The 13,902-nt window shown below is 43.8% G+C and overlaps 1 protein-coding gene across 1 annotated transcript in view; it reads left to right on the top strand.

Moving 5' to 3' along the window:
- LRPPRC (leucine rich pentatricopeptide repeat containing) overlaps positions 1 to 13,902 on the top strand; it is a 253,528-nt gene that overhangs the window by 36,468 nt on the left and 203,158 nt on the right. Inside the window, exon 12 of the mRNA XM_040351539.1 lies at positions 13,666 to 13,784. Coding sequence (XP_040207473.1) covers positions 13,666 to 13,784 — 119 coding nt within the window. The remainder of the gene's footprint in view (positions 1 to 13,665; positions 13,785 to 13,902) is intronic.

The following is a 13,902-nucleotide window of genomic DNA, read 5'->3' as shown; positions in this document are numbered from 1 at the left end:
TGAAATGTTGGGTTTACTTATTTTTGTACAGAAGGAAGTGTTTTAAGATGCATAGACACATTTGTGTTGTGTATTAAAACCACAGTTTATCTTTTATTCATCTTCGTCAACATTCTTATACTACTGTGAACCTCCAGGCTCTGCAGGCATGATTTCTTACACCAACAATTGCAGATTGAATTTGCTGTAATACAGCATACACGTTTTTTGTGATGGCATTTATTTTGAATAGCACCTCCACAACACACTGGTTATTACAGCACATTGCAGCCCAGTAATCCATTACTGTCCTTTGTGTGCTGTGGTTTGTAGCATAGACAAGTTTGCCATGTAGTTGCCATGATAACTGTTGCCCAAGCCCACTGAAGTGCCTATGTATTCATAGACTTAAAGGGGTTGTAAAGGTAAAAAAAAAATCCCCTAAATGGCTACCTTAGTGCAGTCCTCCTTCACTTACCTCATCCTTCCATTTTGCTTTTAAATGTCCTTATTTCTTCTGAGAAATCCTCACTTCCTGTTCTTCTTTCTGTAACTCCACACAGTAATGCAATGCTTTCTCCCTGGTGTGGAGTGTCGTGCTCGCCCCCTCCCTTGGACTACAGGAGAGTCAGGACACCCACTAACACACAGCTCCTTTCTCTGCAACGTAGATTGGGGGGGAGGGGGGGCGGGGCGAGCTGCACTCTGTATGTGAATGGCCAAGATTCTGATCGAGTGCCCCCATAGCAAGAGGCTTGTTATGGGGAGCAATTGACATGGGGGAGGAGCCAGGACCACCAACAGGGGGCCTAAAAAAGAGGATTGGAGCTGCTCTGGGCAAAACAGACATGTTTGTTTTTAAATCTTGCCTTTAGAAACACTTTAACGTACCAATGCTATATGCTGTAGAGCACCATGGAGTCCCAGAGGGCCAGAGAAGCACTCTGAAGTCCGCTCTTGCAGGTGTCGCTGCCATCAGCCGGGGCAGCACGTCATCCCAACTTCCAAGTCTGGATCCGCCATCTGTCCTGATTGATGGCTGTCTCAGCCAGCCCATGAGACGGCCACTCCCCGGGCCTCCAAAGAGTGCCGAGAAGTAGAGCAGAAGCTATGCTGACTGACAGTCCGCATCACTCTGCTCGGGGAGGAGTGAGAACCGAGCCATCATTGGTGTTCGGTGGCTCGGTTCTCAGTGCAGAGGCACCGGGGGACAGATGCAGCATTGGTCTGATGCTCCATCCACCGAGGTAAGTATGGATAGGGAAAAAAAAACAAACAAACCCATACTTCTCTTTTAATATGTGCTTGGTATCCGATTTAGGACATTTTGTTAATTCCTGACCCAAAACAAGTATTTCGATCAGGAGCTCTTTTTTTGCTGTGACTTCTCCAGCTGCATGCTTGTTTTGAGTTAGTGACTTGCGCTATTGAGGCTAGAAAAGTATAGGAAACTAGTGTTGTAAAAGGAAGTTGCCAACATCACTTACCACATTTCTCTTAGTACAGGTTTTCTTTAGCAGTATTGAATCCACTTACTACTTGGAGGCATTCCAGTCTGGGGGGGAAAAAGTCGTCGGCTACAAATACTGTAGCTGCTGACTTTTAATATAATGACACTTGCCTATCCAGGGATCCCGCAATGTAGGCACCCCAAGCCCATTCGTCCATCAGCTTCGGGTGCAGGTGCCGGCATTGTAAGTAAGGGAAACCGGCCTTCTGAAGTTTCTTACTGCACATGTGTAGGCTTTCAGAATGGTCCCAGCGTCTTCTGGGATACACACAGGTCCCAGAAGGCAGTGGGGGAAGGAGGAGGGACCGGACATGACATCGATCACTGTGCGGAGATCTTACCAGGAAGTGGGAGTAGTTGCCTGTCAAAATAAGGTACCGGCTCACCCCCAAAGTGCTAAATGTGACAGTGGAAGGTGCGATCAAGTAGAGCTTCCCCTCTTGGGTGGTGCTCCGCTTTAAACGTCAGATCTTGACTGTGTCTACCTATTGGATATGAACTCTACCCAAACCATGCTTTCGTAAAGAGTTAAGTCTGAGCCTTAAGAAAAAGTAGTCTGGAAACCTCCTGAGATTGTGCCTTGTTTAGGGAATGCTTCTAGAATGGAGTGTAGCAATCTGCAGATAAAGCAAGCATTTTATGCCAAATTCATGGCTGACCCGCCAAGAACATTAGAGACAGAAAAATCTATTAAGGAGCCTTAAGTGGGCCCGAACACTTTCACTTTTTCATGGTTACACGTGGGACACCATCAAAGTGGGACCAAATTAACCAAATGTGGCTTTTTTCATCTTGGAGTATGGTATATTAATTCTTTAGGTTGTATTAGTGGTATTTCAAAAGGTGTAATCTCGTAAAAAAAACATGCTTTTAACAAAAGTATTTTACCCTCGGGGATACAAAAAATATGTCGTCTTCATCTTATCACGCTGTATAATGTATCGCAGATTGAGATGCGCAGTTGTTAGCTTGACACTGGGTGACAAACAAAATGCACTAACGAAATAAAAATGCTTTTAGCTGATTTAGTCTTGTTGCAATTTTAGCTAAAATATACATTGGTATTAAAGCTTGGAAGGAAAGTCGGAAGCAAATATTCCCTAATGGTCCCTTGCCGTAAGTGGCAAAATCTGTTTTTAAATGCCTTCCCTTTTTTTTTTTTTTTTTTAAAGCAATTGCAATGAAGTTAACCCCAGACTTGAGTACTTGACTGGATTAATAATTTGGAGGCACAAGTCGTTATTTTAGGTTGGCAGCGTATGCTATAAGTTATGGTTATTTCGCGTGGTTTCTGCCACTTTGCCTTCCACTGTACCTTTCGTAAGCAAAAAGCTTAATACACAGATATAATACCTAATAGAAATACTGTTTTACCTGACAAAGAATGTTTACTGTTCTGAGATTTACACAATTCTGCCTCACAGCAGATAGTGCATACATTCAACAAGAGTTGGTCAGGGACTACATGCATTCTATGGTCAGAGACTAGAAACATGCAGCAAGTCGTGGTCAGCAATTGCAAACATGCTAAAGAAGTTGTTGGAGACTTGGGACATGGTTCAAGGAACCTTTATACAGCCGTGTCCAAAAGTTTTGTGAATGACGCACTAGTAATTTTCACAAAGTTTGCTGCCTCAGTTTTTATGATGGTAGTTTGCATATACTCCAGAATGGTATTAAGAGTGGTCAGGTGCATTGCAATTATTTGCAAAGTGCCTCTTTGCCATGAAAATGATCTTGATCCCCCAAAAAATTTCCATTGCAGTTCAGCTCTGCCACAAAACAAACAGCTGACATGTCAGTGATTCTCTCATTAACACAGGTGTCAGTGTAGACGAGGACAAGGCTGGAAATCACTTTGTAATGCTGATTGAGTTATAATAACAAACAGGAAGCTTTGAAGTGTAAGTAAACTTTCATCACTGATTTTTTTATTTTTTTTCCCCTATAGGTAAGCCTATAATAAGGCTTATCTAATGGTAGTGTAAATATCTCCTAAACTTGCACCGTTTAGGAGATATCTACTGTATATGCCGCCAGTGACGTCACTAGTGCATGTGCTCTGAAGGAACAGCCATCGGGCAGTTTCTTCAGAGCACTGTACCGTAAACGGTGGCTCTCACGCACGTGCGCGGCAGAGCAATCATCGCAGCTCCGTTCAGTCACCGAGTCAGAGTCTACGAACTCGAAGGCAGGTGGGGGGAAGATGGAAGCACTTGCAGCTCTGACATATCGTCACTGGAAGGGCTTCAGGTAAGTTTAACCTAATGTGCTGGTATGAGATGCATACTAGCACATTATAACTTTACCTTGCAGGGCACAAAAAATTGTCCAGTGGTTTACAACCACTTTAAAAGAAGGATGGTGCTTGAAATCATTGTTTTTCCTTTTATTAACCATGCTTACCTGCAAGGAGACACGTGTGGTCTTCAATGCTTTGCACAAAAAGGGATTCACAGGCAAGGATATTGCTGCTACGAAGATTGCACCTCAACCATTAAATAAAAAGAAATAGACAAAAATAAAATCAACCATTTTCAATCAAACATTAAAGCGGAGTTCCAACCACAATTAGCATTTTTTTAAATGTATGTCCTTTTCATCCTGCGTTTTTATAATATAAATCTGGTCACTTACTATTTTACAATCCGCCGCCGATCCGCATAGATATTCAAAAAAGATAGTTTATAAAACTATGTCTACACCGTTGTCATTTTGCTTGTGGGCATTGTGAAGCCTACAAGCACTTCCTGGAAGTCTTGGATGGGGAGTGATAATTGGACAGCGCACTGCATCCTGGGAAATTATGACACACATTTCCCAGGAGCATTAGAGGGAGATGATGTCAGGATCCTAGGTGGTTTCAAAGGCAGATTTCGTGGGACTGCATAGCAACAGGCATTTCCAGATGAGTAATATATATATATATATATATATATATATATATATATATATATATATATATATATATATATATATATATATATATATATATATATATATATATATATATATATATATATATATATTATATATATATATTATATATTTTTTTACTTTTTTTGGTCTAATTAGCACAATAATGAAAAAAAAACATTTTGGGATGGAAACTCCACTTTAAGAATTTCAAGGAGAAAGGTTTAATTGTTGTGAAGAAGGCTTCAGGGGGCCCAAGAAAGTTCAGCAAGTGCCAGGACCGTCTCCTATAGTTGATTCAGCTGCAGGATCGGGAGCTTGCTCAGGAATGGCAGTAGGCAGGTGTAAGTGTATCGGCATGCACAGTGAGGAGAAGACTTTTGGAGGATGGCCTGGTGTCAAAAAGGGCAGCAAAGAAGCCACTTCTCTCCAAGGAAACCATCAGGGACAGACTGACACTTTGCAATAGGTACAGAGATTGGACTGATGAGGACTGGGGTGAAGTCATTTTCTCTGATGAATCCCCAATTGTTTGGGGCATCCAAAGGTGAGTGCTGCCATCAGGCCCGTGTTATGCCAACTATAAAGCATCCCGAGACCATTCATGTGTGGGGTTGCTTTCTGGCCGAGGGAGTTGGCTCACTCATAATTTTGCCTAAGAACACAGACCTGAATAAAGAATGGTACAAAAACATCTTCTGAGAGCAACTTCTCCCAACCATCCAAGAACAGTTTGGTGATGAGCAATGCCTTTTTTTCCAGTACGATGGAGCACCTTGCCTTAATTGATAACTAAGTGGATTGGGGAACAAAAACACTGACATTTTGGGTCCATGGCTAAGAAACTCCCTAGACCTTAATCCCATTGAGAACTTGTGGTCATTCCTTATGAGACAGGTGAACAAAAACAACCGCACATTCTGACAAACTCCATTCATTGATTATGCAAGAATGGGCTGCCATCATTCAGGATGTGGCCCAGAAGTTGATTGACAGCATGCCAGGGCCAATTGCAGAGGTATTGAAAAATAAGAGTCAAGCAGTTAAGAACCGTATGAATGATATAATGGTAAATGAAAACCTGACGGCTATTGCTTCGAACACTGATACATTTCTCAGGGTCTGACAACCTTTGATAGCATATATCCAACCTTCTAGATTCGATAATAAGCTTTTCTTCAATTTAAGTGATGCCCTGTCGTATAACCCGTAGGACTCCTCCCCCATTCATGACAGCTTGCTTACTGTTGTGATGCTGTGACTGGCCTACAGCTGTCACATGGTACCTGGGTCAGTCACAGCACCCTGTACCATGTGATTAGGTATAGTGTATCACGGGGGTTAACATCCCGTCGATCGCGAGATGGTGAGGGGTAGATCTCGTGTCCGCAGTGCCGATCCCCGCTGTCCAATTCCTTTCTGACTTCGGAGCAGAGCAGCAGCTGGCTTCACTGACTCCTGTGTGAGCCTCCCCTCACATCCGTCCTGCCCATTTTCTACATCTCATACAGGCACTCGGTATGGATGTAAGGGGAGGGACTTGGGGCAGCATGTCGGAACAAGCGGGGAAGGGAAAACAGTACTGGGCTATATACTCCTGATCTGTTAATGCTGGGCTGTATACTCCTGATCTGTTAATGCTGGGCTGTATACTCCTGATCTGTTAATTCTGGGCTGTATACTCCTGATCTATTAATGCTGGACTGTATACTATTAATGCTGGGCTGTATACTGCTGATCTGTTAATGCTGGGCTGTATACTGCTGATCTGTTAATGCTGGGCTGTATACTATTAATGCTGGGCTGTATACTGCTGATCTGTTAATGCTGGGCTGTATACTCCTGATCTGTTAATGCTGGGCTGTATACTGCTGATCTGTTAATGCTGGGCTGTATACTGCTGATCTGTTAATGCTGGGCTGTATACTATTAATGCTGGGCTGTATACTGCTGATCTGTTAATGCTGGGCTGTATACTCCTGATCTGTTAATGCTGGGCTGTATACTGCTGATCTGTTAATGCTGGGCTGTATACTGCTGATCTGTTAATGCTGGGCTGTATACTGCTGATCTGTTAATGCTGGGCTGTATACTGCTGATCTGTTAATGCTGGGCTGTATACTGCTGATCTGTTAATGCTGGGCTGTATACTGCTGATCTGTTAATGCTGGGCTGTATACTGCTGATCTGTTAATGCTGGGCTGTATACTGCTGATCTGTTAATGCTGGGCTGTATACTCCTGATCTGTTAATGCTGGGCTGTATACTGCTGATCTGTTAATGCTGGGCTGTATACTGCTGATCTGTTAATGCTGGGCTGTATACTGCTGATCTGTTAATGCTGGGCTGTATACTGCTGATCTGTTAATGCTGGGCTGTATACTGCTGATCTGTTTAATGAATGTGGTGCAGGAACTCTACTCTAAGGTTGCCTACCCCTGGTCTATCACAATGGCAAGCAAGCTGTCATGAATGAAAGCCATTCCTGACTGGTAAAACTATTCCTTATAATAATAATAATAATAATAATAATAATGATCATCACTCTTCTAAGCAATACTAGTGTAAAAAAAAAAAAAAAATCCAACGTAATATAGTATCGTTATGGCGTATAATTAATTTCATTAGCTAGGATCCACCCGTTTGCCTGGGCCGACACCTGGCTCTGCTACTCAACGGGCCGCTGACAGCCTTAGCCGGGCCGATCCCGCCACCCTCCACAGCCAAATGCTCCAATGAGCGCTGGAGGGGCACAGCAGACAGCGATGACTGACAGCCAGCAACTCTCTGCTCAGGAAGCATTGAGATCCGAGTGGTCGGCGGTGTTTTATCGCTCGGTTCTCGGCTTTAAAGCCGCCGGGGGACAGATGCAGCATCCACCAAGGTAAGTATCATTTCTAAAATAAAAATAAAAATCTCATTCTCTTTAAATTTTGTGCTGCTTTTAGTACGTGATGCGTGAAAAACTCTGTACTTTATTGCTTGCATGTTCCAAGTTGGCAGCTCACAAGGTGATGAAGCTGGAATCAGGTTGTCTTCTAAGGAGCCATCTTCTTTAACCGCTTTGTTACCGCCCCGTGCAGATATACTGCGGCAGGACGGCCGCTCTGTACCAAATCCATATACCTAGTACGGGATCTGATTGTCCAGGTCTGGGGTGCCAACCCCAGAGACCCACCCCGCTGTGATTGGACACAGTGGGCACCAATCGGCAGGTTCGGGGTAATCCGATGTCCGCCGGGACACGCCGATCAGTCCGGAGATCAGCAGAACAAGGGCAGATCGCCGTTCTTTGAGAAGTGAAGACAGATCTTGTGCTTCTGCTAAGCAGGAACTTCCCACCTTCTCTGCCTTCCCACAGTAAAAGCGCCTCCCCCACACAGTTGGCAAGCTCTCCCTAGGAACACATTTAACCCTTTGATCGTCCCTGATGTTAAACCCCTCCCAGCCAGTGTCATTAGTACAGTGACTGTGCATTTAATTGGTGTCACTCATTGGTGTCAGTTGTCCGCCGCAATGTTGCAGTCCTGCTAAAAAAAATCGCTGATCGCAGAGTAAAAAATGTTTTAAATTCCATAAATCTATTCCATAGTTTGTAGACACTTTAACTTTGGCACAAACCAATCAATATACACTTATTGGAACTTTTTTTTTTTACAAAAAATATACATATATATAGATTTAGGGCCAGATTCTCAAAAGAGATACGACGGCGTATCTCCAGATACGCCGTCGTATCTCTGAGTTGCACCATCGTATCTATGCGCCTGATTCTTAGAATCAGTTGCGCATAGATTTCCTTTAGATCCGCCGTCGCATCGTAACTGCATATTTACGCTGGCCGCTAGGGGCGTGTACGCTGATTTACGCGTCGAAATATGTAAATCAGCGAGATACGCGAATTCACGAACGTACGCCCGGCCGACGCAGTACAGTTGCGCTGTTTACGTTGGGCGTTTCCCGGCGTAAAGTTACCCCTGCTATATGGCGTTGAAGTGTGGCGTACCAATGTTAAGTATGGCCGTCGAATTTTGAATTTTTTACGTCGTTTGCGTAACTCGTCCGTGAATGGGGCTGGACGTAATTTACGTTCACGTCAAAACCAATACGTCCGTGCGGCAATGCACACTGGGAGATTTCCACGGACGGCGCATGCGCCGTTCGTGAAAAACGTCAATCGCGTCGGGTCACAGAACATTTACATAAAACACGCCCCCCTGTTCCAAATTTGAATTAGGCGGGCTTACACCGGCCTATTTCGCTACGCCGCAACTTACGGAGCAAGTGCGGAGGCGTAATGTTAATAGGTTGCGTTACGCCCGCACAAAGTTACGCCAAAATACGAGAATCTGGCCCATAGTGTGTTTTATAGCAGAAAGTAAAAACTTTTTTATTTTTTCACAATAGTTTTTTGTTTTTATAGTGCAAATTTTTTTATTTTTTTTATTGTGAATGTTTTAAGCAGAAAGTGTGTGTGTGTGTGTGTGTGTGTGTGTATATATAATATATATGTGTGTGATTATATATATATATATATATATATATATATATATATATATATATTTTTTTTTTTTAATTGTTCCTTTTTTTTCTTTTTTTGTATAAACTAAAATCCGCAGAGGTGATCAAATGCCACCAAAAGAAAGCTCTATTTGTGTGGGGGGAAAAAAATATATACACATTTTATTTGGGAACAGCGTCGCACAACCGCGCAATTGTCAAAGTAACGCAGTGCCATATTGCAAAAAATAGCCTGGTCTGGAAGGGGGTAACCCTTCCGAAGCTGAAGTGGTTAAAAACGAGTAGGTAATGGCATCGCCTTTTATGTATCCTGGCCGGCTCCCTTGAAGCTGTATGAAAATCGGTGAGCTGTTAAATTGACAGAGTTCGCTGACCCCTTAGTGCCGTCTCTAATAGCCGTTTAGTGCAGCTGTGAAAACTGACCAAGTGTCTCTTACACGCTGACATGCACTGTGAGAATATCCCGTGTATCCAGACACAAGGCCATAATTAATGTGCTATGAGATTTTTTTCTTTTACAAGTCTCAAGCCAAAATCAGGCGTTTAGTTTAAGGCAAACTTGAGCAGCTGATGCGACTTTAATTTGGTGTGACTTGCCTGCATGTATTTTTAAGTGCTCAGAGGGAATTCACATCGTATTATTTGCACCATTGTGCACTGCATAAAATATTCATGGAAGTGTCACTTTTCCATAGGTGGCACTCCAGGGCAGAGCTGAGGACTTTTCAAACTTTGCATTTCAAAAGTAACAAATCCATGAAGCAAGCTGAGAAAAAAAAAAAAAACATATGCCATGCCGGGGCGCAGGCCCCGCAGCCTTGGAGCGTGTCCGCTTCAAACCAGCGAGATGTCAATACATGTAGAACTTTTGACATAAGGAAGATAAGTGTGTATAATGGAATGAAAGCAAAGTCTTGTAAATATTATAGATTGACTGGGCCACCCCTCTGGCTCGACGGCGTTAATGCTTCAGCTGCTGATGGGCTCCATTTATTCCAATCATGGAAAGTTACTCAGTGTACTCTTCTTCTTTTTCCGGATACGTCGGGAATGAGGTTTTAGACAAGTGCGTTAACTCATTTTGCTTTTTTTAACCTCTTAAAGTGTTACTAAACCCAGGGCCCTGCATTCACTATATCTGGTCTCCCACAGTACACGGAACATAGAAATTAGGGCTGTTGCTGATTAAAATGTTCTTTTTTCGATTTAATCGATTTATATAAAAAAATACTAATTTTGATTTATAACGCACATACATTTTTCGGATCACCACCATATATAGTCCCCGCTGTAATATCCAGACATCTCCCCCCCCCCCCCCGCTGTAATATCCACAGACATCTCCCCCCCTCCAATATCCACAGACATCCCCCCCCCCCCCCCTCTGTAATATCCAGACATCTCCCCCACCCCCCCGCTGTAATATCCCAGAAATCTCCCCCCCCCCGCTGTAATATCCACAGACATCTCCCCCCGCTGTAATATCCACAAACATCTCCCCCCCCCGCTGTAATATCCAGACATCTCCCCCCCCCCCCCGCTGTAATATCCCAGAAATCTCCCCCCCCCCCCGCTGTAATATCCAGACATCTCCCCCCGCTGTAATATCCACAAACATCTCCCCCCCCGCTGTAATATCCAGACATCTCCCCCCCCGCTGTAATATCCACAGACATCTCCCCCCCCCCTGCTGTAATATCCACAGACATCTCCCCCCCCCCCTGCTGTAATATCCACAGACATCTCCCCCCCCCCGCTGTAATATCCACAGACATCTCCCCCCCCCCCCCGCTGTAATATCCACAGACATCTTCCCCCCTCAGCTGTAATATCCACAGACATCTCTCCCCCCCCCCCGCTGTAATATCCACATACATCCCCCCCCCCCCCCTGCTGTAATATCCACAGACATCTCCCCACTGTATAGGAAGTTTAGTGCTTGCTTAGTCTTGCCAGAGAAGCCCGCTGAACACGAGCAGTTAAGGCCGGGTGATGACGTCAGCGCGCCGCTCTAGGTTCACCTAGGCTGCTGCCGGGTGGACCAAGATGGCCGCGGGAGCTAGGCCAAAGCCGCGGCCTTTCCTATGGCCGAGGCACCAGCGGAGCTCCGCGTATCACGTGGTGTGTCGGTCCGCATATGGTGACCCGTTTGGATCACGGATCATTTACGATCCGTTGTACCACTAGTACGCTAATGTATTGTGTCTTCATTGCCCATTATTATTACCCATTAAACATCCATCCTGTTGGGGGGGAAAAATGTAAGCGAACCCATAGCCTAATTACTTCAACAACAAGAGCTACTTTGAAAAGACACGCAAACATTAAGATTCATAAGACTCCTCAGCTGATGTGAACATGCCTCGCAAAAAGCAGACGTTTTCTAAAGACGTATGATCAAGAGTATTTGATCTGCCTAAGGCTGGAAAGGGATACAAAGCAATCTCTAGAGTGTTTAGGCATCCATCAGTTGACCGTTATAGAAATTGTCTCGAAATGGAGATTTAGTACTGTGGCTACTCTTCTTCTTAGAAGTGGGCACACAGCCAAGATGACTCCCAAGGCACAGCGCAGAATCCTCAATGAGGTAAGGAGGAACCCAAGAATAACAGATAAAGGCTTGAAGACATCATTGGAACTGGTAAACATCCCTGTTCATGTGTCTACCATAAGTAAGGCCATGTGTCCATGGCAAAACACCATTGGGGAAGCTGCTGCTCTCCAAAAAAAAAAACATTACTGTGCCTGAAGTTTACCAAAGAGCACCTTGGTAAACCGTAAGACTACTGGGAAAATGTTTTGTAGATGGATGAAACACAAGTTGGTTTGTTTGGGAAGAATACTCGGCACTATGTATGGCGCAAGAAGGGGCACAGCTTACCAACATCAAAACATCATCCCAACTGTGAAGAATGGTGGAGGCAACACCATGATTTGGGCTTGCGTCACTGTTTCAAGGCCTGGACCATTTGCCATTGAGGGGAAAATTAAATTCCCAAGTTTAGAAAATTTCAGGGTGGCTGTCCACCAGCTGAAGCTTAATAGAAATTGGGTGATGCAGCCGGACAATGACCCTAAGCATCAAAGTCTGTCATAAAGGAAATGTGCCTTTTGGAGTAACCCAGTAAGAACACCTTAGAGATGCTTTCAGAGTGTCCACAAGAGAGCTGTTCACACCAGACATCCTACAAATGTGTCGGAGATGAAGCAGTTTAGTAAAGTGGAATGGTCAAAATATCCTCCTGAACATTGTGCAGGTCTGATCCAGAGCTACCGAAAGTGCTTGCTTAGTCATCGCTGCCAAATGAGCCTATACAAGCTTTTAACACCAAGGGTTCATTGCCTTTTCCCCCAGCACTGTGATTATTTAAAGTGTTCCTAAACCCAGAGCCCTACATTCCCTATATCTGGTCTCCCACAGTACACAGAACATGGAAATGCAACTATTTTAGTAAATATAAACTTCTAAATACCTTTTCTTACCGGCAGTATATAGCAGTCTTGTGACTGCGATCAGTGTCTGGTTAAAGCTTATAGAGGAGTTTTCATTCTCTGACTGTCCTATGAGGCTACAGGACCCCTGACCCTCAGTCTGGACAGTGCTTATTGGCCTGTGCTGATCACATACCCCCCTCCCTGGAAAAAAAAAATACTCTCTAGCAATACACACCAAACTGAGCATGTGCAGTTTGGTGACATCCGACATAGCGATGCATGGAGCCGCCGTTCAGGTCTGTGACAGACGGACCTGAACGGCCCTAAGTGTGAATGAGGCCTTACTCTACAACAGTAGCGCTCTTTAAAAGGCAGAGGTTCGTTTATTGCTTGCATTAAGGGTTTTAGAGACAAGGGTAACAAACTTGGCAGATGTTCCTGCTTGGATGGTAAAAAGGAGAACTGCTCATTGACTTGGCATCTCCTCTTTTCTGTCCGATCAAAGAGGTGTTGACAGCGACCAGTGACCAATCGTCTGGTCATCTTATTTAGGGGTTGGTTGCTGGGAGGGGTCTACATACATGCCCATGTCCCATGTACACTTCGTGATACATATTCATATCTCTGTAGCTCTGTTTACAAACTAAATATGTCCATTTTATGGCGGTGCTATTATTTATTTGGAAGTTATGAAACATGTTGAACTTTCATACTTATTCCACAGTTTAACTTTATGTGCACTAAAGATATTTACGACCGGGGTCTGTTGGTTCTCTGAGGTGAGAGGGTGACAGTTTTACGACAGGCCAGGAACCCTGCCAGGCGACATTATCAAAGCTTGCTTCTCTGTTGAGATAATCGCTCCTTAGAATTCTTCAGACTAAGGGAGGAGGGAGGGAGTTAATTTCTACTGCTTACACTGTTGGCTAAGCTGTCATGGCTGCCGTACGGTTTTCAAACAACATGGCCACTAGCTACAGCTATTCGCGTGTCCAGTGCGTGATATCGTTACAATGAGGATCACATTTTATGGCAAATTATTGCAGAAAAACTGTTAATTCCACGGGTTTCACATACGTTTTCTTGCCACTGTATCGGGTCATGGGTGGTCAGCAGGACAAATCATGTTGAGCTCTTTACTGCCCAAAAAAAACATTTTTTTTTTATATTTTAATACTCTTGTAAGCAATAGCTTAAACTTTTTAGATCGTAAAAGCCAAACAGCCAGTCACACCATAGAGTGTGCAGTTCTTGTTTTCAAGCTGATTAACTGCTTTCTCATTTCTTTGCACTCTCTTTTCTAGGTTTTCTGCAAGTTCTCAGAGCAATGAAAGAGTTGGGTGTGGATCTTGATGTGGATACCTTTTATTTATATGTTGCCGAATTGTTTGCTAATGCAGAATCTCCTGAATCCATACTGCAGGTACAATACATATATCTATTTTTTTTTTTTTTTTTTTAATGGAATGTTGGTAGTAACTAGAAAGCCCTGTGGACTTTGAAAAACATTCTCTATGTCTACATGGCTGTGTAAGTTTTGG

The sequence above is a fragment of the Rana temporaria genome, chromosome 4 (assembly GCF_905171775.1).
Source record: "Rana temporaria chromosome 4, aRanTem1.1, whole genome shotgun sequence".
In the NCBI taxonomy this organism is placed as follows: Eukaryota; Metazoa; Chordata; class Amphibia; order Anura; family Ranidae; genus Rana; species Rana temporaria.
The sequence above is the reverse complement of the archived record's forward strand: the minus strand, read 5'-3'. Positions and strand labels throughout refer to the sequence as shown.